The sequence below is a fragment of the Ovis canadensis genome, chromosome 13, assembly GCF_042477335.2.
Source record: "Ovis canadensis isolate MfBH-ARS-UI-01 breed Bighorn chromosome 13, ARS-UI_OviCan_v2, whole genome shotgun sequence".
NCBI lineage: Eukaryota > Metazoa > Chordata > Mammalia > Artiodactyla > Bovidae > Ovis > Ovis canadensis.
The window spans coordinates 16,826,859-16,850,104 of NC_091257.1; the positions used below are offsets into that span (position 1 = coordinate 16,826,859).

Sequence of the window (23,246 nt, forward strand, 5' to 3'; positions counted from 1 at the left end):
GGTTTTGTTGTTGTTGTTGTTTGTTTTCATTTCTCTGTGTTAATGACTTTATTTTACCTTCATTCTGCAGCTTTCACTGGGTATAAAATTTTCACTGGGCATAAAATTTTAGGTTGGCAGTTATTTTCTTTTAGCACATTGAAAATAAGATTCCTCCAGTTGCTCCTGTTACTAAGAAGTTAACTATAAATCTTAGTGTAATTCTTTTGGTGATAACCTGTATTTTTCCTCCTTTGCATGCATTTAGATTTTTTTTATGTTTTATATAATTTTCTTTATGTTTTATGCACATGCCTTTAATGTGTCTATGTAAGCATTTGAGGTGGCTGGATGGATAGCTTTCACTAGTCCTGTAAGAGCTCAGCTATCATGTCAGTAAAATGATTTCTGATACATATTCTAAAAAATTCCTTCCATCACATTATTTACATATAAGATAGAATGGACCTTCTTAGTCTGTCTCCTTTTTTTTAACTCTTTCTAGTATTTTCCATCCTTTGTGCTGTGGACAGTTTTATCTCTGGTCCTTTTTCTAATTCCCTAATTCTTTGTTTATACTGCTATTTCACTCATCCACTCCATTAATCATAGCTTTTGTATTTCATTTAATTCTACAAATTCTATTTGGTTTATTTTCAAATCTATGATTTGTATATCTGGCTTATTGTAGGAAAGGTTTCCTCTGAGATTCCTCATTCCTGCAAGCCACAGGCTTTCTTTGAATTTTGTCCTTATCCTAGAAGGCTGTCAAAAGATGAATTCAAAATTTCCAACAGTAGCAAAAGCCCCTTAGGAAAAAAGCAACTTCCCTGCTAATTACCTATATAGGTTTTGACATCCCTTGGAATTTAGGCCTTCCTTAAATTTTTGTGATTCTTAGTTTCTTTAAAGAATATAGTGTTAATATATAAAGAATATAGTGTTAATATCAAATTCAGCTTTTCTAGTTGTTTTTCAATGAGAATAATGGTCCAAATAACCTAACCATTACTAGAAATAGAAATTTTCCATATAGTGTTTCTAAAATGCATCAGATTTAGTATCAGTTTGGACATCATATGAGCATCTGTATCAGTTGGGGTTCAACTAGAGAAGCAGAGCCAGTAGGAGGTTATGTGTAAGTGTTACAGGGGATTGGCTCATGTAATTGTGGGGGCTGGCTGTGCAGTCTCCACAAGGCCATCTCTCAATCTAATGTTGGGCCCTTGCTGGCAGGAAGTCTGGAAGAGAAGACCACAGTGGGGCCTGGCCACCGGGATAACCTGCAGAAGCTGAAATTCTGCCACAGGGTTGAATACACACGTGCACACACACACCTAGCGGGCCTAGGAGTCAGAACAACTGAAGCAAGACCCAAGCAGGAGGGAAAGTGGTTACAGGCCCAGTAGCTGCTTCACCCCAGTACACGTCAACAGATCAGCAACAAGGCATGCGTGTTGTTAAGTGGCTGTTGCCTTTCTCATCAGCCCTCCAACCCACTCTTAACTGGGAACATACAGAAAGGAAACCCTGGCATATGTCCAGCTTAGCCAGGTTGAAGCCAGGATGAAACCATCTCACTATCATTTTTAAATCAGCACTTTTCTTATTCAATTTTTCTTTCTTTAAAGATTGTATTATATGATTACAGGGATCCAACATGGAAACACATTTCTAGAACTGAAAGGAACCCTCTCCTCAGACCTGCAGGGCATTCCCCAGGTTGGCCCCTACAAGACAACTGAGTTTGAGATTTAAACAGATTTGAAACTGAGATTCTCCTGGGCACCATTGAGTACTCCCCTTTTCCTCCACCCTATTACCTTTCTTTTCCCTTCCTTTGTCCTTATTTTCCTTTCCTAAGGATGAGAAAATGTGTGGGAGTGTGGTGATGGGTGTAATGGATGGAGGAAAGTGGATCCGAAGACAACACTCAACACCTGCTGGAACAGATAACATTTATATTGGTGGGGTTGAGTCTTCTCAACAGGCACTGAGTTTAGCATCAGGAACAGGATGAGATGGACTTCAACCCCACTGACTTTCTTTTACCCACCTGCCATAAACCAGAAGTCCAAAACCATGGATGGCCCACAGAACCTTTTGGATTTACTTTTATTTCTACGCTGTGTGCCTATCACTGTGCATGATTTACATGAATTTTGCCAACAGTCATTAGATATTTTGTTCCTAATTTAGCTCTAGTTTGTTTTTAAAGGCCTGCTCTGATATAACTAGCATAGTAAAAATAATCAAATAGACTATTAAATGTAAAATTTAATTGATCTCAGGATACTAATATCTGATCTTTCTATGACCTTCAACATTTTCAGGGTGAGAATGGCCAAACTCAATCCAAGAGAAGTATTTATTTGTAGAAGTTCCAAAAGGAATTGTGTTAGTGCTTTGAAATTTTTGATGAAGTGGTATGTGGAACTAGAGAAAAGGCTAGTGCAAAAGGGCACATGCTGAAGAAAGTTTCTGTTCAGATAGGAAAGCAATTTCTCAGAACAAGAAACTAGAACTCTATTTCCCACGTATTAAGGCCAAATTAATGTAACAAATCTACCTACCACTTAGAGTCCTGCTTATACATTCCCTGTCAACAAAAATCAATTGACACAAGCTCCTACATTTATTATAATCATTTGCTGAGAAAAATCTTTGAATTTGACAAGATCTTTGATTTGTAATTTAAACCGAGACGAATAATATTTTATATTTCAAAGAGTTTTATCAATAGAATTGGTTTTAACTTTTTCTGACTCTACAATAGAATAGTTAAACAGTTTATCATGTTTCTGATAGTTTGGATGGATTTTCCACTACGTACTTTTTATGGCCATTTCTCACACACATATACAACTTGATGCACGTAGGGGGAAGCTTAGTGTGCCTAATCATTTGGGCATCAGAACAGATTTTGACCTAGCTAATTATGCTAAGACATGGAAAAATCACATTTAAGATAGTAGTCACAGCATGTAATATATTTGGTGACAAATAAAAAATAAATATGTTGTCTTCTAGCTTTGGTTGAAAATGATTTCACTAGGTTTGGGGAAATATATAATAAGCTGTTTCAAGTCTTAACTTTTTTTGGAGTCTCTGTTTTTGATGGAGTGAAAATAACCCTAGGACTTGAAAAATATTATAAAATCAGTTAGGACATGTTTATAATCATTAAGCTACCAACTGCAGATCAATCATCCAGTGCAAAGTCACTGCCGTCTCTCCCCAGGATTTCTTAATAACCTCCTAAGGGGTCTTCCTGCTTCCATGTGTGCCCAGTCACAGCCAGTTCCCAGCACAGCAGCCAGAGTCACCCTCTGGGAACACAAACCAGACCACTCTGCAAGACCCTTGCACAGCTCCCCGTATATCTCAGAATCAGAGTCAACAAGGTGTGACGTGATCTGAGCCCGCTTAGCTGCAGCCCTGCTTCTCCTGACTGACCTCCTCTCTGCTCAGGCCATCCTGGGCTCCTTGCTGGGCCCCAACAAGCCAGGCCAATTCCACCTGGGACTACTGCACAGGTTCTTTCTGCCAAGAATATTCGTTTCTCACATGTCTGCTTGGATAACTGTCCCCTGTCTTTCAAGTCTTGGCTCAAATCTGTCTTTTCAAAGAGGCCTTCCGTGACCACTTTAAGTTTACGCTCCCTGTCCACTCTCCCATCCCTGGCATCGCCTCTCTCCTTTATTCTGCTGCACTTTCTGGTTTTCATAGCATTTATTACCTCTCTTTAGGTCACCGATTTCTTTCTTGTTACTCAGTATGGGTTTCTCTTCATTAGAAAGTAAGCTCCATGGGGGCAGGGCTTTGCCTCACTGCTCCTCTTGAGTTCTAGGCATCTAGGAACAATGCCTGGCTCACAGCTGGTGCTCAATACTTAATTTTTTAATTCAACTTATGCTGATGGATAACGAAACTAATTTTGCATATTAAAAAACAGTTCTGTCTTTTCCAGAGGCAAGTATAGTCCCTAAATGTATAGCTGTTAAGCGAAGACTCACTGGACTGTATTGTTCAACTACTCTCTGGGACTCAGTGCAGTCTTTTCTTGGGTTTCTCGACAGTAGTGGACTTTGATGGAGAATTTCTCAAAAACAGTAGTTGTGATCATATTTAATATCTAATTCCTACAAAGGGAGGGAAGAACCAAAGGAAATTCCACGGCCTATTCCATTGCATCTGTGACAGAAGTGTTGAAGCATAAAGGCACTGGAGGTTTTAAATCTCCATTCTAGAAGGCACTCCAACAGAGCTCCCAGACAGAGAATTTGAAACAGCAGATGACTCAGAAATCAGTTGCAGTGTCACAAAAATGACAGCCTCGCTTTTTTTCCCACACAGGGGGACGGTTCCTCCTCATTCTTGTCGGAAACTTGCCATGAGGATCCCTCTGTTTCCCCCAACTTTACTCCCCCCAACCCTCAAGCTCTCAAGTGATGACCAGTGAGACCGGTGTCCTTCCGGCCAGGTAGGACACGATGGGAGGGGGCACTTTCAAGAGAAGGATGGCGATTGGCCGTCCGGGTTACAGGCGCTGTGCGTGGCCCTGCACCTCTGCTCCGCACTCTACACTCTCACCACTTTCCTGCCGTGGTCGGGTGGGTGCTGTGTCTCTCATCTTCGCCTGTCTTCCTTGGGTGTTTACCGCTTCCTCACTGTTCTCTCTTCTGTCGTAAATTCCTTTCTTCCATATTGCTGTCTTCTGTCATCTTTTTGTTTTTCTCTTTGCAATACGGGCTCCCCCTTTGTCCTTGATCTTTCCTACGCTCACACTATTATTTCCACTTTTGAAACATGTTTTAAATTCCTCCTTCTCAAAGCACTGGTTTCCAGTCTTATGACCTTAAAATCCAATGGGGTTAAATTAACTCTGAGAAAATCTTCTTGACTCACTCCACTCAATTCATCACACCTCTCCTTTTAAAACTCCAGTAAAAGTCGTTGTATCCCTGCATGGTACTTTGACTTAAGAGGATATCTCAGGATTTACTGATTCTTTAGAATCAAGAACTCTTATAACTCTCTCACCAATAGGGAGCTTGGGCCAGGAACTTCTAGTTGGAACAAACTGAAGCTTGAAAATTAAAGAGGACTTTAACTTGCTAGAGGAAATATATAATGATATCTATTTGCTAATAAGAAAATGAAGTATGCCATTGCAACAGGTGTGCATTTCAGGGATAAAAGAGGCTTTGTTATGATCACAGAGAAAGCAAACTTCTATTCTGATGTGTTGAAAATAGATTTGTAGTGAGATTTATAATAGTTTTGTCTTAAAGTACTTGTTGATCTGTGAAGCAGTGCAGTTTAGAAACATGTTGAGGAATTAGTGAGAAACAGCTATTTTACTGAGAAAGAGGTATAAGTTTTTGGTCATCCTCTACATCAATTGCCACATACAGTGATGCTGTAGCTCAGAGCATCATGAATTACCTGGAGGTCCTAATAAAAAAATGCAGATTCTGATTCAGGAGGTCTGGATGGGATCTGAGATGTGTATTTCTGACTCACTCCCATTGGTACCCTGGCTGCTGCATCTCCAGGACCACATTTGAATAGCAGGGATCTAATGCTTCTGGCAGAAGCACCTGGAAGGAAAAGCTTTAAGCTGCCTTCATGATGTTCTATCGTGTTTTAATTTTTGGCCGAATCGAGAGTCTGAGCCTTTGATATCTTTTTATTTTGTACTATTGACTGTGACTGTATGAATATCAGTAACCTCAGACATGCAGATGACCCCACCCTTATGGCAGGAAGGGAAGAGGAACTAAAGAGCCTCTTGATGAAAGTGAGAGAGGAGAGCGAAAAGCTTGGCTTGAAGCGCAACATTCAGAAAACGAAGATCATGGCATCTGGTCCCATCACTTCATGGCAAATAGATGGAGAAACAATGGCAGACTTTATTTTGGGGGGCTCTGAAATCACTGCAGATGATGACTGCAGCCATGAAATTAACAGACACTTGCTCCTTGGAAGAAAAGCTATGACCAACCTAGACAGCATATTCAAAATCAGAGACATTACTTTGCCAACAAAGGTCCATCTAGTCAAGGCTATGGTTTTTCCAGTAGTCATGTATGGGTGTGAGAGTTGAACTATAAAGAAAGCTGAGCGCCAAAGAATTGATGCTTTTGAACTGTGTTGTTGGAGAAGATTCTTGAGAGCCCTTTGGACTGTAAGGAGATCCAACCAGTTCATCCTAAAGGAAATCAGTCCTGAATATTCATTGGAAGGACTGATGTTGAAGCTGAAACTCCAATACTTCGGCCACCTGATGAGAAGAGCTGACTCATTTGAAAAGATCCTGATGCTGGGAAAGATTGAAGGCAGGAGGAGAAGGGGATGACTGGGGATGAGATGATTGGATGGCATCACCGACTCAATGGACATGAGTTTGAGTAAACTCTGGGAGTTGGTGATGGACAGGGAAGCCTGGCATGCTGCAGTCCATGGGGTTGCAAAGAGTCAGACATGACTGAGCTACTGAACTGATTGACTGTGACACTAGAGAGGCAGAGAATGTTATTTGGGAGTCAAACCATAGCGTGGCTATGAATTCTGTCCATGTCCTCCCAGCAGTGATGACAAGTGACCTTGTGATAAAGTTCACATTGGAAGATGGGGTGTAGGAGGGGTAAATAGATTTCCCCAGGAAGGTGTCTGGGAGACCTTTAAGAAGTCTTCCTCACTGGGTTTTCAATGTTTAGGCTGCCTTTAAAGTCATTTATTATAAGCATTGGATTGCTTTTTTGTTGCACTTGCTGGTCCTGGTATTTTTGAGTTATTGTGAAACATTTAATACCCCAGGTAGAGTATTGAATTCTCTCAGAATGGCAGTGAATCACAGACACATGACTTAGGTTTTGTCTTTCAAAACAAATGCAATAGAGACTTAAAGGTTACAGTGTTGTCACTGTGCTCCATCAGACTTGTAATGGCTGGTTCACAATTTGATTTCCCTTCAGAATGTGAGCTTCCTGCTTAGCAACAATAATTATTTTCAAAAGAGAGAGAGATTCCCACAATACTTGGACATTAAAAAATTATCTAATCACATAGTTTGACCCCTTTAGCTTCCCACATATAAAAAGGCAACATAAAAATAAGCCAATTTCATACTTTCCATAGAAAAATAGATCTCATTGCTAAAATTTAAAACAACCACACTTTTTCTGTTTGGAAAAGAGCAAAATTTTCTTCTTTTATAGCAGTATATGGAAAGTATATTTTGTACTGATAGCTTACTGTGAAGAATATCAGATTCATGGTCTCTGAAGAAGATTTAACTTCAGGATCAAGGACCAGGCTTGACCTCTCAGAGCTTTTGTGTGGCAGAAGTTTTGTTAGTGAAAGAGGACAGAGGAAGCTTCCAACACGGATATCAGAGGGGAACGGAGAGTGCCCTGTCACTAGCCTTTGCAAGGGAGTTCTATATTTTTTCTATTAGTTATTAACAATAAATCAAAAGAATGTCTCAAGTTTGTAAAGGTCTTACTAGATCTACTTCTACAATTTACATTTTAAGATGACAGGATTAGTCGGAAGGTTCTTAAGAAGGACTTCCCTGGCGGCTCAGATGGTAAAAGCCTACAAGGCGGGAGACCCGGGTTCAGTCCCTGGGTTGGCAAGATCCCCTGGAGAAGAAAATGGCAACCCACTCCAATACTCTTGCCTGGAAAATCCCGTGGACAGAGGAGCCTGGTAGGCTACATACAGTCCATGTGGTCTCGAAGAGTAGGACACTACTGAGCGACTTCACTTTCTTAAGAAGGAGAAACATGTCCTCAAGCAGAATATATTATTGTGATCTAATCATTGGTACAGAGTTTAAGGAAAAACATACCCTCGAGCAAGATGAGTTGTTTTGCTGTGTAATCATAAGCTCTTGGCTTAAAGAAGAAAAAAAAGAAATATCTATGTGACTAAGGTGAGTGAATGTAGAAAAAAACTATGTCCTTTTCTCTCCCTTGAGAGCCCCAGAACCCTTTTTCCTTGGGCTTCTTATCAACCTACCTAAGTCTCTCAGGACCAAGTTTAATATTTCCCTAAATGTTCCTTCTTCACCTTAAATGTATCTCCATTGATAGACTAGAGTTAAAAACAAAATGAATAATGAAAAGTAATAGTACCTAAAACTATCACACATTTGCTGGAAAGGAATGAGTTTTTTTGCTATGAAATTGATCCGAAGAATATTCATCATATAAACACTTGAAATTTCACATCTTTTAATTTGTGAACACAAACCTTCAGGGATAACAAATATATTTCTTGTTATCAACTAAAGACTAATAGGTGAAGCTGACCAGGTTAATAATTTTTTTAACCCTGTTAACTATTTTTTTAAAATAAATATAAACCACTAAATAGGGCAAGATTAAAAACAAAAAAGGATGTTTTCTCATTGTATGTATGCATTAACCTTTAGGTAGAGTTATAAAATGATCAATTTAAATAATAATAATAATGAAAACAAAAATAAATAAGTTCAGTTCAGTTCAGTCGCTCAGTCGTGTCCGACTCTCTGCGACTCCATGAATCGCAGCATGCCAGGCCTCCCTGTTCATCACCATCTCCCGGAGTTCAATCAGACTCACATCCATAGACTCCGTGATGCCATCCAGCCATCTCATCCTCGGTCGTCCCCTTCTCCTGCCCCCAATCCCTCCCAGCATCAGAGTCTTTTCCAATGAGTCAACTCTTCTCATGAGGTGGCCAAAGTACTGGAGTTTCAGCTTTAGCATCATTCCTTCCAAAGAAATCCCAGGGCTAATCTCCTTCAGAATGGACTGGTTGCATCTCCTTGCAGTCCAAGGGACTCTCAAGAGTCTTCTCCAACACCACAGTTCAAAAGTATCAATTCTTCAGCACTCAGCCTTCTTCACAGGCCAAATCTCACATCCATACATGACCACAGGAAAAACCATAGCCTTGACTAGACGGACCTTAGTCGGCAAAGTAATGTCTCTGCTTTTCAATATGCTATCTAGGTTGGTCATAACTTTTCTTCCAAGGAGTAAGCGTCTTTTAATTTCATGGCTGCAGTCACCATCTGCAGTGATTTTGGAGCCCCAAAAGATAAAGTCTGACACTGTTTCCACTGTTTCCCTATCTATTTCCCATGAAGTGATGGGACCAGATGCCATGATCTTCATTTTCTGAATGTTGAGCTTTAGGCCAACTTTTTCCCTCTCCTCTTTCACTTTCATCAAGAGGCTTTTTAGTTCCTCTTCACTTTCTGCCATAAGGGTTGTATCATCTGCATATCTGAGGTTATTGATATTTCTCCCGGCAGTCTTGATTCCAGCTTGGGCTTCTTCCAGTCCAGCGTTTCTCATGATGTACTCTGCATATAAGTTACACAAGCAGGGTGACAATATACAGCCTTGACGTACTTCTTTTCCTATTTGGAACCAGTCTGTTGTTCCATGTCCAGTTCTAACTGTTGCTTCCTGACCTGCATACAGATTTCTCAAGAGGCAGGTCAGGTGGTCTGGTATTCCCATCTCTTTCAGAATTTTCCACAGTTGATTGTGATCCACACAGTCAAAGGCTTTGGCATAGTCAATAAAGCAGAAATAGATGTTTTTCTGGAACTCTCTTGCTTTTTCCATGATCCAGCGGATGTTGGCAATTTGATCTCTGGTTCCTCTGCCTTTTCTAAAACCAGCTTGAACATCAGGGAGTTCACGGTTCACGTATTGCTGAAGCCTGGCTTGGTTTTGAAAACAAAAATAAATAAGTAAATAAAATGAATTTCTAAAAATGACAATGGTAAAGCTTTGGAAAACCACAAATTTGCATTAAGTGTCTGCTTTATGCCTATTTTAATGCAAACTTATGGTTTTCCAAAGCTTTACCATTGTCAATTTTAGAAATTCATTTTATGTACTTATTTATTTTTTGTTTTCATTATTATTGTTATTATTTAAATTGATCATTTTATAACTCTACCTAAAGGTTAATGCATACATACAATGAGAAAACATCCTTTTTTGTTTTTAATCTTGCTTAAACCAATCTTGCTTTAATCTTGTTTAAACCATAAATTTACATTAAGTGTCTGCTTTATGCCTATTTGGACTTCCCTGGTGGCTCAGACAGTAAAGCGTCTGTCTATAATGCAGGAGACCCAAGTTTGATTCCTGGGTCGGGAAGATCCCCTGGAGAAGGAAATGGCAATCCACTCCAGTACTATTGCCTGGAAAATCCCATGGACAGAGGAGCTTGGTAGGCTACAGTCCATGGGGTCACAAAGAGTCGGACATGACTGAGCAACTTCACTTTCTTTCACTTATGCCTATTTTTAATAGGGAACACAAAAACTACAGTTCTTACCCACTCTTAAAAAAAAAAAAAAAAAAGAGCAATTCAAGGCCATAGAAGCACATTAACATTTTTTCCTGACACTTAAATAATAAAAACAAGAACAACCAGCATTTACTGAGTACTTACGATGTTGCCAGCACCTTCAAAATGTATCACATGTGTCCTCTTATTCTTGCCATTATACAGTTGAGTGAAGTTTGGAAAGTTTAATTACTTTATTAAAGTCATACAAGAAGTGTCAAGCCTTGGAGACTCCATGTTTTGAATCTTTCAGCCTCCCCAATGAATATCAGAAACTATGATTTTGTGATCTAGATATCGGGGTGTGATATCACTTTCTAACATCTCATGGACAGGCAAGCAATAAGGGCACACCATCTGTGCCTCAGTATACGCATCTGTAAAATGGGTAGACTCCCAGCCTCTCTGCTGCAAGAAGCATGTCTCTGGGTGTTTAGAAGGGCCAGACCCCAGTCATGTGGAACAAAGCCTGTTTTGTTTGCTGGTGGCACACCCCAGCCTCTACAAATAACCACCAGATGTTACCAGGGCTTAGTTCCCAAACTGGTCACAGCAAGAGGAATTGGCAGGACATTAAGTTTCTCAAAGTCACTTGTTGTTAACAAATGTCTTGGAGAAGAACCTCTCCCAGGATTAGATGTTAGAAAACTTCCAGCCCAGTGAAAACAGGCCTCATCTCCAGGAAACCTGTCCTTGAGGTATGGGTAGCTGTTTTCTGTGTCTGATGCACCCAGTGGGAATGGTAGCAGGGGGTTGTGGGAGGGAATCAGACATGGTGGGGCCTGCATGAGTGCGTTCAAAGGATCCATGCTTGCTGAACACCCTCCACCCTGCTCCTTAAAGCACTGGGATTGAGGTCAGACATCCTTACCTCCTCCCAATCTTGTCTTTCCTCCTCCTCCCCGTATCTCCACTCACAGTCACCCAGCTTGTGTGTGTCGATGCTGAAACCAACCAGAGACTGAGGGGGCTTGCTTCCCTTGACAATACCTTTCTTCTCATCTCTTCACACTCTCTCCTCTTAAATCCTTCTCTTTGCCCAGCTCTAGAAGAGCATCCTTGTTAACTTACCTACTTCTCCCACTTGGAAAGTCGTATCCTGGATTATGAGAAAGGAGTTGGGGTCCACACACAGCTCTGCTCTGTGGTCTATTTGTATTTGTTAAAGAATTATGTTTATGGCTTTCAGTTTTTTATTCAAATAATATTTCTACTCAGTCCTACTATTTACCCTGAGATTACTAAGAAATCCAAAGCAACATCTTGGAAGGGCAATATCTCCTTTCAGATTGTTTGGGTTGGCCAGAAAGTTCCCAAATGAACTTTTTGATCAGACCAATGTTTATGTCTGAGTTAAAGCACAGAAAGGGGTTTCTCCAGAGCATAGGACAGGGGGGCTCTTGTTTTCCTTTTGCCCTGGAGTTAGAGTGAGGAGAACTGCTTTGGGCTAAATTATGAAAGATTTAAGCAAGAAAGAAAAGTTTCTGAGAGGTAGAATATCTAAATACCCAAAGAGATTCCCAAGGGTTATTCCGTGTCTTTTTGGAGATCTTCAAATGTGGCAGCAAAGAGATTGTCTGAAAGTTGTGTACCAATTGCATGACTTTTTACGGTCTCCTTTAGTCCATGAAGAATACAGTTAATTAAACTCAGAAGTTTGCCACTAAAATAATAGGTATGAGATCCAGAGAATTCAAGGTGTTGGAGGACTCATTAAATAGGTTTGCATAAATATCGTGCTGAAAGATTTAATGAGTCCATAGGGTCAGTTATAGAACAATGGAGCATAGATGACCTAGAAAAAAGAAATTAGAATCGATACTGGGCTTCTGAGTTAACAGCTATAGATTGCTACATGAATACCTGAGAGAGAAATTCTATAATTATATCTTAATGCTGCATATGGGTGTTCTCATCCCAGGGAAATGAAATTGCTTAGTTTTCATTTACTTGTCAGTAATAAAAATAAATGTTTATATGTGTGTTCATTTCTCTGGTCTCTAGGGACCATGAATACTTAAGGAGCTACAACTATGAAAATAGCATCAATTTTTTTCTTTTAATTCAATTATTTATTGAATGCTACTGCATAGCAGGCACCGGGCTACATGCTGGGAAAATAAAATTATGTAATAAGCTTGAAGCCTTACCACACACACATTGGCCCCACCACGAATTGCTTACAGTCTAGTGCAACCCTATCCAATAGAACTGTCTGCAGTGATGGAAATCTTCCATGTCCCAGAGTTCAGTACAGTAGCCACAGGTGTTAATTAATGTTTAAAATGTGATTAGTGTAACTAAGGAATTGAATGTTTAATTTTATTTAAATTTAATCATAAACAGCTGCATGCTGCTAGTGGCTAACATATGGACAGCCCAGAAAGGTAACATGCTGAATCTGGATTTCTAATGTATAATCTACCTTTCTACAAAGGATTTGTGTTGGGACCAAACTCTTATTATCATCATTATAATAGAGCTGTTTATAGTGGAGGAAGGGCTGACTCTTCCTGGGGAAACCTAGGAACGTTTCCCAGAGCTGGTAACCCCTGACCTACAGGATGAAGTCAGAGTTTGTCCAGCAGAGGAGCAGATGGGAAAGAACTCCTCATGACATTATGAAAAAGCCTGTGGTGCAAGGATCGTGCAGCTGCTGTGGAGTTGCACATAATTTCATCATTTAATGTTGTATTAGTTAGCTTAAGCTGCCATCACAAAATATTTCCAACAGGGTGGCCTGAATAAGAGAAAATAATTTTCTCACCGTTTTGCAGTCTGAAGTCCAAGATCAAGGTACCAGTAAGGATGGCTCCTGTGAGGCCTCTTGGCCTCTCGTCTCCTTGTAGGCAGTGGCTTCTTGCTGTGTCCTTACCCAGCACTCGAGAGAGAGAGAAACTCTGTGCATCTTCCTCTTTTTATAAGTACACCAGTTCTGTCAGGTTAGGGCCCTATCCTTATGACTTTGTCTAACCTTTGTTGCTCCCCTGTGGTTCAGACAGTAAAGTGTCTGCCTGCAATGCAGGAGAGACACAGGTTTGATTCCTGGGTCGGGAAGATCCCCTGGCGCAGGAAATGGTAACCCACTCCAGTATTCTTACCTCAAAATTCCGTGGACCGAGGAGCCTGGTGGGCTACAGTCCATTGGGTCACAAAGAGTCGGACTTGACTGAGCAACTTCACTTCACTTCACTTCCTCAATGGCTCCATTTCTAAATACAGTCAGTATGTTGGAGGCTTCAGTATATGAATTTTGAGAGGATACAGTTCAGTTCATAAAACACATCATTCAGAAAACATCTTTTTTCTGTTTTTTTTTTTTCCCTGAGAGGAGATATATACCTCACACTCAGTTAATATATGCATGCAGAAAGCTATCACCTACTGATCTAGCAATCCATGATTTTAATTCCTGTATTTTATTGGTCTATTAACATATAACATAGGGTCCTGGAAAATTAACAAGCTAAAAAAAAAACATCTAAAGCAAAGTGTCCACCTCTCATAACTTGAATGCAATTAAATATTGCTTCAGTTCAGTTCAGTTTCTCAGTCATGTCCAGATTTTTGCAACCCCATGAACCGCAACACACCAGGCCTCCCTGTCCATCACCAACTCTAGGAATCCACCCAAACCCATGTCCATTGAGTCAGTGATGTCATCCAAACATCTCATTCTCTGTCGTCCTCTTCTCCTCCTGCCCTCAATCTTTCCCAGCATCAGGGTCTTTTCAAATGAGTCAGCTATTCACATCAGGTGGCCAAAGTATTGGAGTTTCAGTTTCAACATCAGTCTTTGCAATGAACACTCAGGACTGATCTCCTTTAAGATGGACTGCTTAAGTAATATTACTTAAGCAAATATTAATATTAATTTTCCTTTTTCTCTGAGGAAAAACCATCAGTGAGCTAGAGTTGATTATACTAGCTCACAGGAACTCATTTAAAATTTTTCCAGGGATTCCATGAGCTGGTTGTTAAACACAAACACTATGAAAAAGTGAGAAGAAAGTGAAAGTGAAGTCATGAAATTGAAGTTGTTTAGTCGTGTCTGACTCTTTGTGACCCCGTGGACTGTAGCCTACCAGGCTTCTCCATCCGTGGGGTTCTCCAGGCAAGAATGCTGGAGTGGGTTGCCATTTCCTTCTCCAGGGGATCTTTCTGACCCAGGGATCAAACCCAGGGTTCCCACTTTGCAGGCAGACCCTTTACCCTCTGAGCCACCAGGGAAAAAATAAATTATATAAATTTACAGTTAAATCATACTAAAAGCAAAGGGATCTACAAGGGAAAAGATTCTGAAAAAGAATATACATATACATATATATAAATCACTTTGTTATACACCTAACATAATATTGTAAACTAACAATGTTGTACTTCAATTTATAAAAAAGAGAAAAAGGAAAAGGATAAAAAACAAAAGAAATAAATATGCCAAAGTCACCATTGCTAATTAGGTAAGACATTTCATTGTCGTTTGTGCCCTGGAGGTAAGTGACATCTATGGTGGCTGTAGCATCACTACAAAGGATTCCTACCACACACCTCTTCCTAACTCTCAGTTCAGGAGCATCATGCTGGAAACTTGAAATAGGCTACAGGGGGTATACTTACACCACAGAAATCAAGAAATGCTACAAATCAGGCTATTTTTCCCCCAGGAGAATGGCCTATTAATATTGACCAGCATACCACTGACACAAATCTTAACTGTTTATGGCATAAGTTTTTGTCAGAATTATGCAGAGCTCCTTTTGCAAACATTCTTACTCATCTTTTGTAAACTAAACTTTCTACTAAAATGTTATATTGATATTGTTGCTGTTACTCAGTCATGTCCAACTCTTTACAACTCGACTGCAGCACACTAGGTTTCCCTGTCCTTCACCATCTCCGAGTTTGCTCAGACTCATATCCATTGAGTTAATGATGCCATCCAACCATCTTATCCTCTGTTGTCCCCTTCTCCTCCTGCCCTCAATCTTTCCCAGCAGCAGGGTCTTTTCTAATGAGTCAGCTCTTCACATCAGGAGCTTCAGCTTTAGCATCAGTCCTTCTGATGAGTATTCAGGGTTGATTTCCTTTAGAATTTACTGGTTTGGTCTCCTTGCTCTCTAAAGGACTCTGAAGCGTCTTCTCCACAGTTTGAAAGCACTCAGCCTTCTTTATATATATTGATCTATTACCTTTTAAAACCTTTTTTCTATATTTCCTCCACGAGAGTCAATGCTGCTTTTTGACCTGTGAACTCTCAGGCTCTGCACATATAAAAAATTTGGAGAGCGACCGAAAAGCCCCCTCAAAACTAAGCCAAAAATTGACAACATTTTTCTAACCCACTTAGAAATGTCTTCCACTGGAAAACTGCCTCAGCTATAACATAATATCCCCCCCACTGCTAATACTGCACCATAGTGAATACTAAGCCAACATTGGCCTCATTTAGCTTAAAGAGGCCATTTTTGTCTCTACTAACAGTTTTAAGTAACAATAAATGAAATAAAATAGAAAACTACTGGGGTAAATAACAGCTTTCAGATGAAGTTTTATTTTTTGTGGTAAACATTTCACTCCAATGTTATCCTTTTCTTCCAAGCCAGTAAGAAGTAGCTCAGACTTTGAAAATGAAATGCACTTGGCACAATTCTCATTCAATCTTTTATTAAAACTAAAAATAAGTCACACCTATGGCCTCTAAACTCTGCAGCCCAGGAGGTAAACGTGGTTTGTCCAAGTCACAGAGGAACAGTACTCATTTCTTCCCACGTTTTTCACTCCAAATTGACACCCTAGTACATCTTGTTTTCTGACTACAACCCTGTTCATTTACAATTTATTTTATCATCAGCATATTGTATGAGGCTATCACGAGGGTGGTGAGAGAAGAAGGCATTCAACCAGAAAAGATTAAGTGACTTGAAGTTTTCACCCTTTCTCCAGACAACCTACATGTGCAAATGTTTGAGAATTGTGAATCTAGGTTGAACTGAACTATAGAATGGATAAGATCCTTGGCATAGAGAGGGAAAAGAGAAAATACCCTAGGACTTGGGTTCCAGACAACTCTTCATTTTAAGAAATTTGGTAGAGGAGAAAAAGCTTGAAAGGGACAGAAAATATACATCCTGTGAGTTGGGAAGGAAACCAAGAGAAATAAAAGGCTTCCCTATGAAGGGAGTCACCCATAGTGTTTACGGAACTGAGTAGACGTTACTTCAGTGACCAGGTGTCACGAGTTTAGTGACCAGAAGGTTTTTGGTGCCCTGGGTTTGAGGTAGGGATCACAGGAAAGGTGGGCGCAAAGTGAAACAGGAGTGGGATGAGCCGGAGGCAAGGAACAGTAGACAGCTTGTCTAACCCTCTTCTCAAAGCCCAGACTTGAAGGTACCCAGAAATCTGGAATAGTAACAAGGGATGTCAGGAATCAAAGGAAGAGACACTTGAGAAGAGATGAGTGAGCACATGTAACCTATGATCCAGGCTAGTTAATCATGAGATTACCAAATAAATGACTGCCAGGGAAGTGGTTGGCAGGGTTATGTTTTCATCTGATGAATCAATATTCAGCAGAAGAAGGATATCTTAATGAGTGTGCAGCATCAATTCGGTTCAGTTCTGTTCAGTCACTCAGTCGTGTCTGACTCTTTGAGACCCCATGGACTGCAGCAGGCCAGGCTTCCCTGTCCACCACCTACTCCCGGAGTTTACTCAAACTCATGTCCATCAAGTTGGTGATGCCATCCAACCATCTCATCCTCTGTCGTCCCCTTCTCCTCCCACCTTCAATTTTTCCGAGCATCAGGGTCTTTTCTATTGAGTCAGTTCTTCGCATCAGGTGGCCGAAGTATTGGAGTTTCATCTTCAACATCAGTCCTTCCAATGAATAGTCAGGACTGATCTCCTTTAGGATGAACTGGTTGGATCTCCTTACAGTCTAAGGGACTCTCAACAGTCTTCTCCAACACTGCAGTTCAAAAGTATCAATTCTTCTGCACTCAGCTTTCTTTATAGTTCAATTCTCACATCCATACATGACTACGGGAAAACCAGAGCTTTGACTAGATGGACCTCTGTCAGCAAAGTAATGTCTCTGCTTTTTAACATGCTGTCTAGATTGGTCATAGCTTTTCTCCCAAGGAGCAAGTGTCTTTTAATTTCATGGCTGCAGTCACCATCTGCAGTGATTTTGGAGCCCCCAAAAGTAAAGTCTCTCACTTTCCATTATTTCCCCATCTATTTGCCATTAAATGATGGGACCAGATGCCAGCAAGGAAGAAGACCCTACTTAACAGGGCAGAAATCTTGGAAAAGAGAGATTTCAAGACAGAAAGGAATTTCTCCAAATTCCTTTAGTTTCTTTTAACTCCAGGCCTGAAGGGCTAGAGCCTTACTAACCACCCACCCCAGGACTCAGGATATGGCATGGGGAAAGGAGGGCCTGCCTTTTCCAACCCTAGGAATTGTGGGGAAGGAAAGGACAGTGAGGACAGAGCAGGAGGTGAGATGTGTATGTACCCTCTCTGATTTCCTCTCTCTGGGCCAGCATCTGGAAGATTCTGAGCAAAGCCCTTGGCTCCCATATCATGTGTGCCTTGGAAGGACTGGGATGTCTCTGAATGCCCCAGTGATGGGAAATGGTGGTGGTGGGAGTGGCCGGTAGAAGCTTAAGAACAAGACAAAGTGGCTCCCCCAGGTCAGTTGGTCCAGACCATGGACCAAAGCAGCAGCCACCAATCAATCATCCCAAATGGGCAGTAGCCATTAGTCCATGGAAAAACCTAGAGCAGCCCCTTCACAGCAGAGACCTGTGGGATGTAAGGGAAGCCTAGTGGGTCTCAGCCACCACCTACTCTTCCTCTACTTTGAAGACTCATGATCTATAGAGATTTAGCCACCATCTTGGAGAATTGAAAATAAGAAGACCATCTTGAAAGACTGCACTTCAGCTAAAGAGAGTGATACATGCAAGAAACATAAGACTAACCCTATAGGGAACTGGACTTTTGAAGCAACTCTAAGGAAACTGACATTTCCTTTAATAGAAAGGCTAGCGCAGCTCCTCTCAGCGTCATTGGAAGAACAGCTCCTATACCTCCAGGGAGAGTGGTTTGGGGAAGTGCCTCAGCTGTGACTTAAATGACAGCCACGTCACAGGCAGGGAGCTCAGGCGCTGTGCTGTGCAGGGCCAGCCGCTCAGAGGCATTTGAAAAGCAATGGGTCACCTGGGAGTTTTCTAACCTGTTTGCCGGTTTCCTGGACACCATGTCCTCTCCTGACCGAGCACTTGCTGTGACACAGAGATGTTTGTAGTGAGGTGGATGACAGACAGTTTCATGAAGGTTAGGTCACACAGGAACAAAAGGCACCCGTGCCTGGGTGGCACGAGCCTTTCCCTGTTCTCGCCCGTCAACTTCTCTGCCAAATTGAACTCTGCTCAAATGCTTCAGCAAGATTTTTAGTCAAAACCTCTTAAATGCTTATTTTAGAAGAAGAAATGTTTACTGTTTCGGGGCTGAAAATTATGCTCAATTCTGCTGAATTTAATTCTGCAGAAATTTATTTTTAATACCCATTTCATATGTAAGAGCTCAGAATATCCTTCTGTTAAGAGCAGCTCTAAAATTAGATATTCCTAATAGATTAATAAGATTGGCTCTTGACTGCCACTTCTCTGCTGTTATTTCAAGGGGTTAATCCTGTAGGTGCATCCATAGGTGAAGGTGCGTCCCAGCAAGGGCACAAAGCCAGCAAAGCTTTTGGTCTGGCCTGCCAGTCTCCTCTCCATGCTGACATAATCCCCAGAACTGTGGCTCAGCTGCAACTTTCAGAAATAATCACTTCTTTTTTTTTAAGCTTTGTACCTAAATATACAAAGTGTGTTGGCCAGAGTTTTATCATGATCATTTACATACTTACAATTCCTGCATATTTAAATACTATTGGCAAACTAACATGGGTAAAAGCTATTATGTGAGATTTTATAAGAGCCCAAGATGAAGAATAAATACACTTGGGATGGGTCCTCAATGCCTTTCTATCATTGTGTTACCAAGATTCTGGCTTTCAGGAACATTCTCTCTAAGGATTAGAGCTAATTTAGTTGAAAAACCTCGGAACTGTTTATTGAGAACTGTTTTATCATACAGATTTCTAATCTAGGAATTATAGTACTCACATGTCAAGGAGTAAAATAGAAAATGGGTTTTCTTTTTAATATTTTTTTTTTATCTCTTGAAACTGGAGGGCAGTGGATTTGAAAGCAGTCCATTTGTCCATCCATCCATGATGCATACTTATACATATAATTATTTATTTATTTAAATATGTTATATATATTTAAAATATTTTCTCTACATATATTGCATGTATTAATATATATAAGCAGAAGCAGACTTACTCATTGTTTGGGTACATATCTCTAATCTAAAGAAGCCTGTGTTGGAACTTAGTAACCTATTATCAGTGAAATTGTATTATAATATGATGAGGGTATGAGTGCCCCTAAATAACCTCTTACTCAATTTGAGTTTTGTACCATGTGTATTACCTGTCTCTTAAATTGATTAATCCATTGACTTTTTTAAAACATGTGTAAATGCTATTATACACATACTTCTACTATGACATCAGCAAACATGTTCTAAAATGAGCACATCTTGCTGTGTCCTGCTACACAGCTGTATCTACCCTGATTATACCCAGGTATAATGCCTACTGCTTGAAAAATCCAGCTTCCTTTGATTTCAGATCACGTTTCCCTTCTCTGTCATGCAGATGTCAGATAAATGTGATTTCTGCTCTATTTTGTTGTTTGTTCCATTCTTCTTCCTTCTGTGTTCTTTTCTGTATTCATTCTCAGCTGCTATTAATTTATACACAATTAAAAGGACAGAGAAGCATATTAATTGAAAAATTGATTACATAACCTTGAAGGCTTGCTTGCAGTGTCCAGGAGCAGCATTTTCCCTGATTGATTAATCTGCCCTGACTTAATAGAGGAGTTTTCTACCAACCTGACAACATCTTGTGTTCACACTCTGGTGTCATGCTCTGCTCTTCTCATTATTCATGGAAACATGTGTTCATGGACTGTGGACAAATTGAATTTATAATCATTCAAATGTGGGATAACAGAGCTATTGCTAACTCTGGTGATCCTAAGGTAGAAAATTTTAGAAAATTACATAGACAGCAAGAAGTGCAAGGGGTTTTGAAATAAGCTGAGCTGACACCTTCACTTAGCAGATGTAAAAAGAGGCCCAGAGGGTCCACTTACAGGTAGTGAAGGGACCAGGCCAGAAATCAGTCTCCTGCTTCCTTACTTTGTCTTCCTGAGCCCACTCCTTTCTTCTCCCAATCACGTTGCATCTTAGTGAGTTATAGTGAGACCATACATTTTGAATATTAAATTATGTGTTGATCAGAGAACAGCTGAAAACTTACATGAGAAAAAATATTATTTTTTGCATCCAGACAGGCACTGGATGCAATTTAATTATTAAAGGTCAACAACTTTCTTCTGTAGTAGCAATAATCACATATACCTATGTACATACATATAATAATCATGTAAAATATAAAACAGCAGAAGCCATAAGATATGGTTTTACACACATATTTATGTAAACTATGTGTAGATATTCTTAAGGAGGCTTGTATATTTCTGTGGGACAGATTCCTAGAAATGATGTTTTAAGTGATTTCTCATAAAATGATAGTGAAAAAAAAAAAGAAGAATACAAAGGAGTAGATAATGGTGGTTAGAAGATCAATATACAATTGGAAGGTAGAAGGAAAATAGAAGGGAGGTGACTGATTTTGCGGGAAAAAAGAGGGAGAAAACTAAGCACCCAGAGCATAGGACCCCCTTGTAAGACGGAAACCAAAAGAAAACCAAGGGAAGCAAATTATCAAAGAAATACAATAGGAAAACTTTTCACAGCTGAAGGACATTAGTTACCAGATTGAAGGGCTCAGCAATAAGAAAGGAAAACTCAACAGTAAGTTCCAAAGCTGGGAAGTTTTGGAGCACCAATAACAGAAATTTCTGTTTCTGGAAAGAAAACTATAGGTCACAAGTTGAAGGTCTTAATGGGATCAGGCTTCTCTAAGAAAATGTGGAAGTTTGGAGGGAGTGAAGCAAAATCTCCATTAAGTGATTTAATGCAGAATTATATATCTGGACTATTAAGCAAGAGACTAGAATTTTAAAATATGTGCAGACACCACCTATATATTTTTTAAAAGCAGAACAAACTCTGTATTTCTTTCTGTGTATATGTATACATATGACTATGAAGAATAGATATAGAAGTTCTGGACATTTACACAGCAAACTTTTTTTTAATTTAAATTTACTTATTTTAATTGGAGGCTAATTACTTTACAATATTGTATTGGTTCTGCCACAGATCAACATGAATCCACCACAGGCGTACACGTGTTCCCCATCCTGAACCCCTCTCCTACCTCCCTCCACGTACCATCCCTCTGGGTCATCCCAGTGCACCAGCCCAAAGGATCCTGTATGGAACCTGGACTGGTGATTCGTTTCTTATATGATATTATACATGTTTCCATGCCATTCCCCCAAATCATCCCACTCTCTCCCTCTCCCACAGAGTCCAAAAGACTGTTCTAAACATCTGTGTCTCTTTTGCTGTCTCATATACAGGGTTACCGTTATCATCTTACTAAATTCCATATATATGCGTTAGTATACTGTATTGGTGTTTTTCTTTCTGGCTTACTTCACTCTGTATAATAGGCTCCAGTTTCATCCACCTCATTAGAACTGATTCAAATATATTCTTTTTAATGGCTGAGTAATACTCCATTGTGTATATGTACCACAGCTTTCTTATCCATTCGTCTGCTGATGGACATCTAGGTTGCTTCCATGTCCTGGCTATTATAAACAGTGCTGTGATGAACATTGGGGTACACATGTCTCTTTCAATTCTGGTTTCCTCGGTGTGGATGCCCAGCAGTGGGATTGCTGGGTCATAAAGCAGTTCTATTTCCAGTTTTTTAAGGAATCTCCACACTGTTCTCCCTAGTGGCTGTACTAGTTTGCATTCCCACCAACAGTGTAAGAGGGTTCCTTTTTCTCCACACCCTCTCCAGCATTTATTGCTTATAGACTTTTGGATTGCAGCCATTCTGACTGGCATGAAATGGTACCTCATTGTGGTCTTGATTTGCATTTCTCTGATAATGAGTGATGTTGAGCATCTTTTCATGTGTTTTTAGCCATCTGTATGTCTTCTTTTGAGAAATGTCTGTTTAGTTCTTTGGCCCATTTTTTGATTGGGTCATTTATTTTTCTGGAATTGAGCTGCAGGAATTGCTTGTATATTTTTGAGTTTAGTCGTTTGTCAGTTGCTTCACTTGCTATTATTTTCTCCCATTCCGAAGGCTGTCTTTTCACCTTGCTTATAGTTTCCTTTGTTTTGCAGAAGCTTTTAATTTTAATTAGCTCCCATTTGTTTATTTTTCCTTTTATTTCCAATATTCTGGGAGGTGGGTCATAGAGGATCCTGTTGTGATTTATGTCAGAAAGAATGAAACTAGAACACTTTCTAACACTATACACAAAAATAAACTCAAAATGGATTAAACATCTAAACATAAGACCAGAAACTATAAAACTCTTAAAGGAGAACATAGGCAACACTCTCTGACACAGCAAACTTTTAAACTGTGGTTAACTTGAAGAAGGGGCTGAGATTGGAGAGGGTGGTCAGGGTGCTATATGCTCTCTATATTATGTATTTGCATGCATTTCTTAAAATAATCTATCTATATATATTATGTGGGTGATCAAAAATATTTTGAATTTTAATGTAAAAGACTCCATTACTGGTAAAAGTTAGTTCTAAATAGGAGACTGTTTGAAA

At 39.9% G+C, this 23,246-nt stretch overlaps 1 protein-coding gene across 3 annotated transcripts in view; it reads left to right on the forward strand.

Annotated features, from left to right (window-relative positions):
- The window catches only part of PLCB1 (phospholipase C beta 1), an 877,017-nt gene that overhangs the window by 779,061 nt on the left and 74,710 nt on the right, over positions 1-23,246 (forward strand). For 2 of the 3 annotated variants that reach the window (XM_069546383.1, XM_069546384.1), the window contains one exon: positions 4,336-4,462. The exons of the other annotated variant lie outside the window; for it this stretch is intronic. In XM_069546383.1, the coding sequence (XP_069402484.1) occupies positions 4,336-4,431 (96 nt within the window). In that variant the 3' untranslated portion in view covers positions 4,432-4,462. The remainder of the gene's footprint in view (positions 1-4,335; positions 4,463-23,246) is intronic. 3 annotated transcript variants of the gene reach the window in all.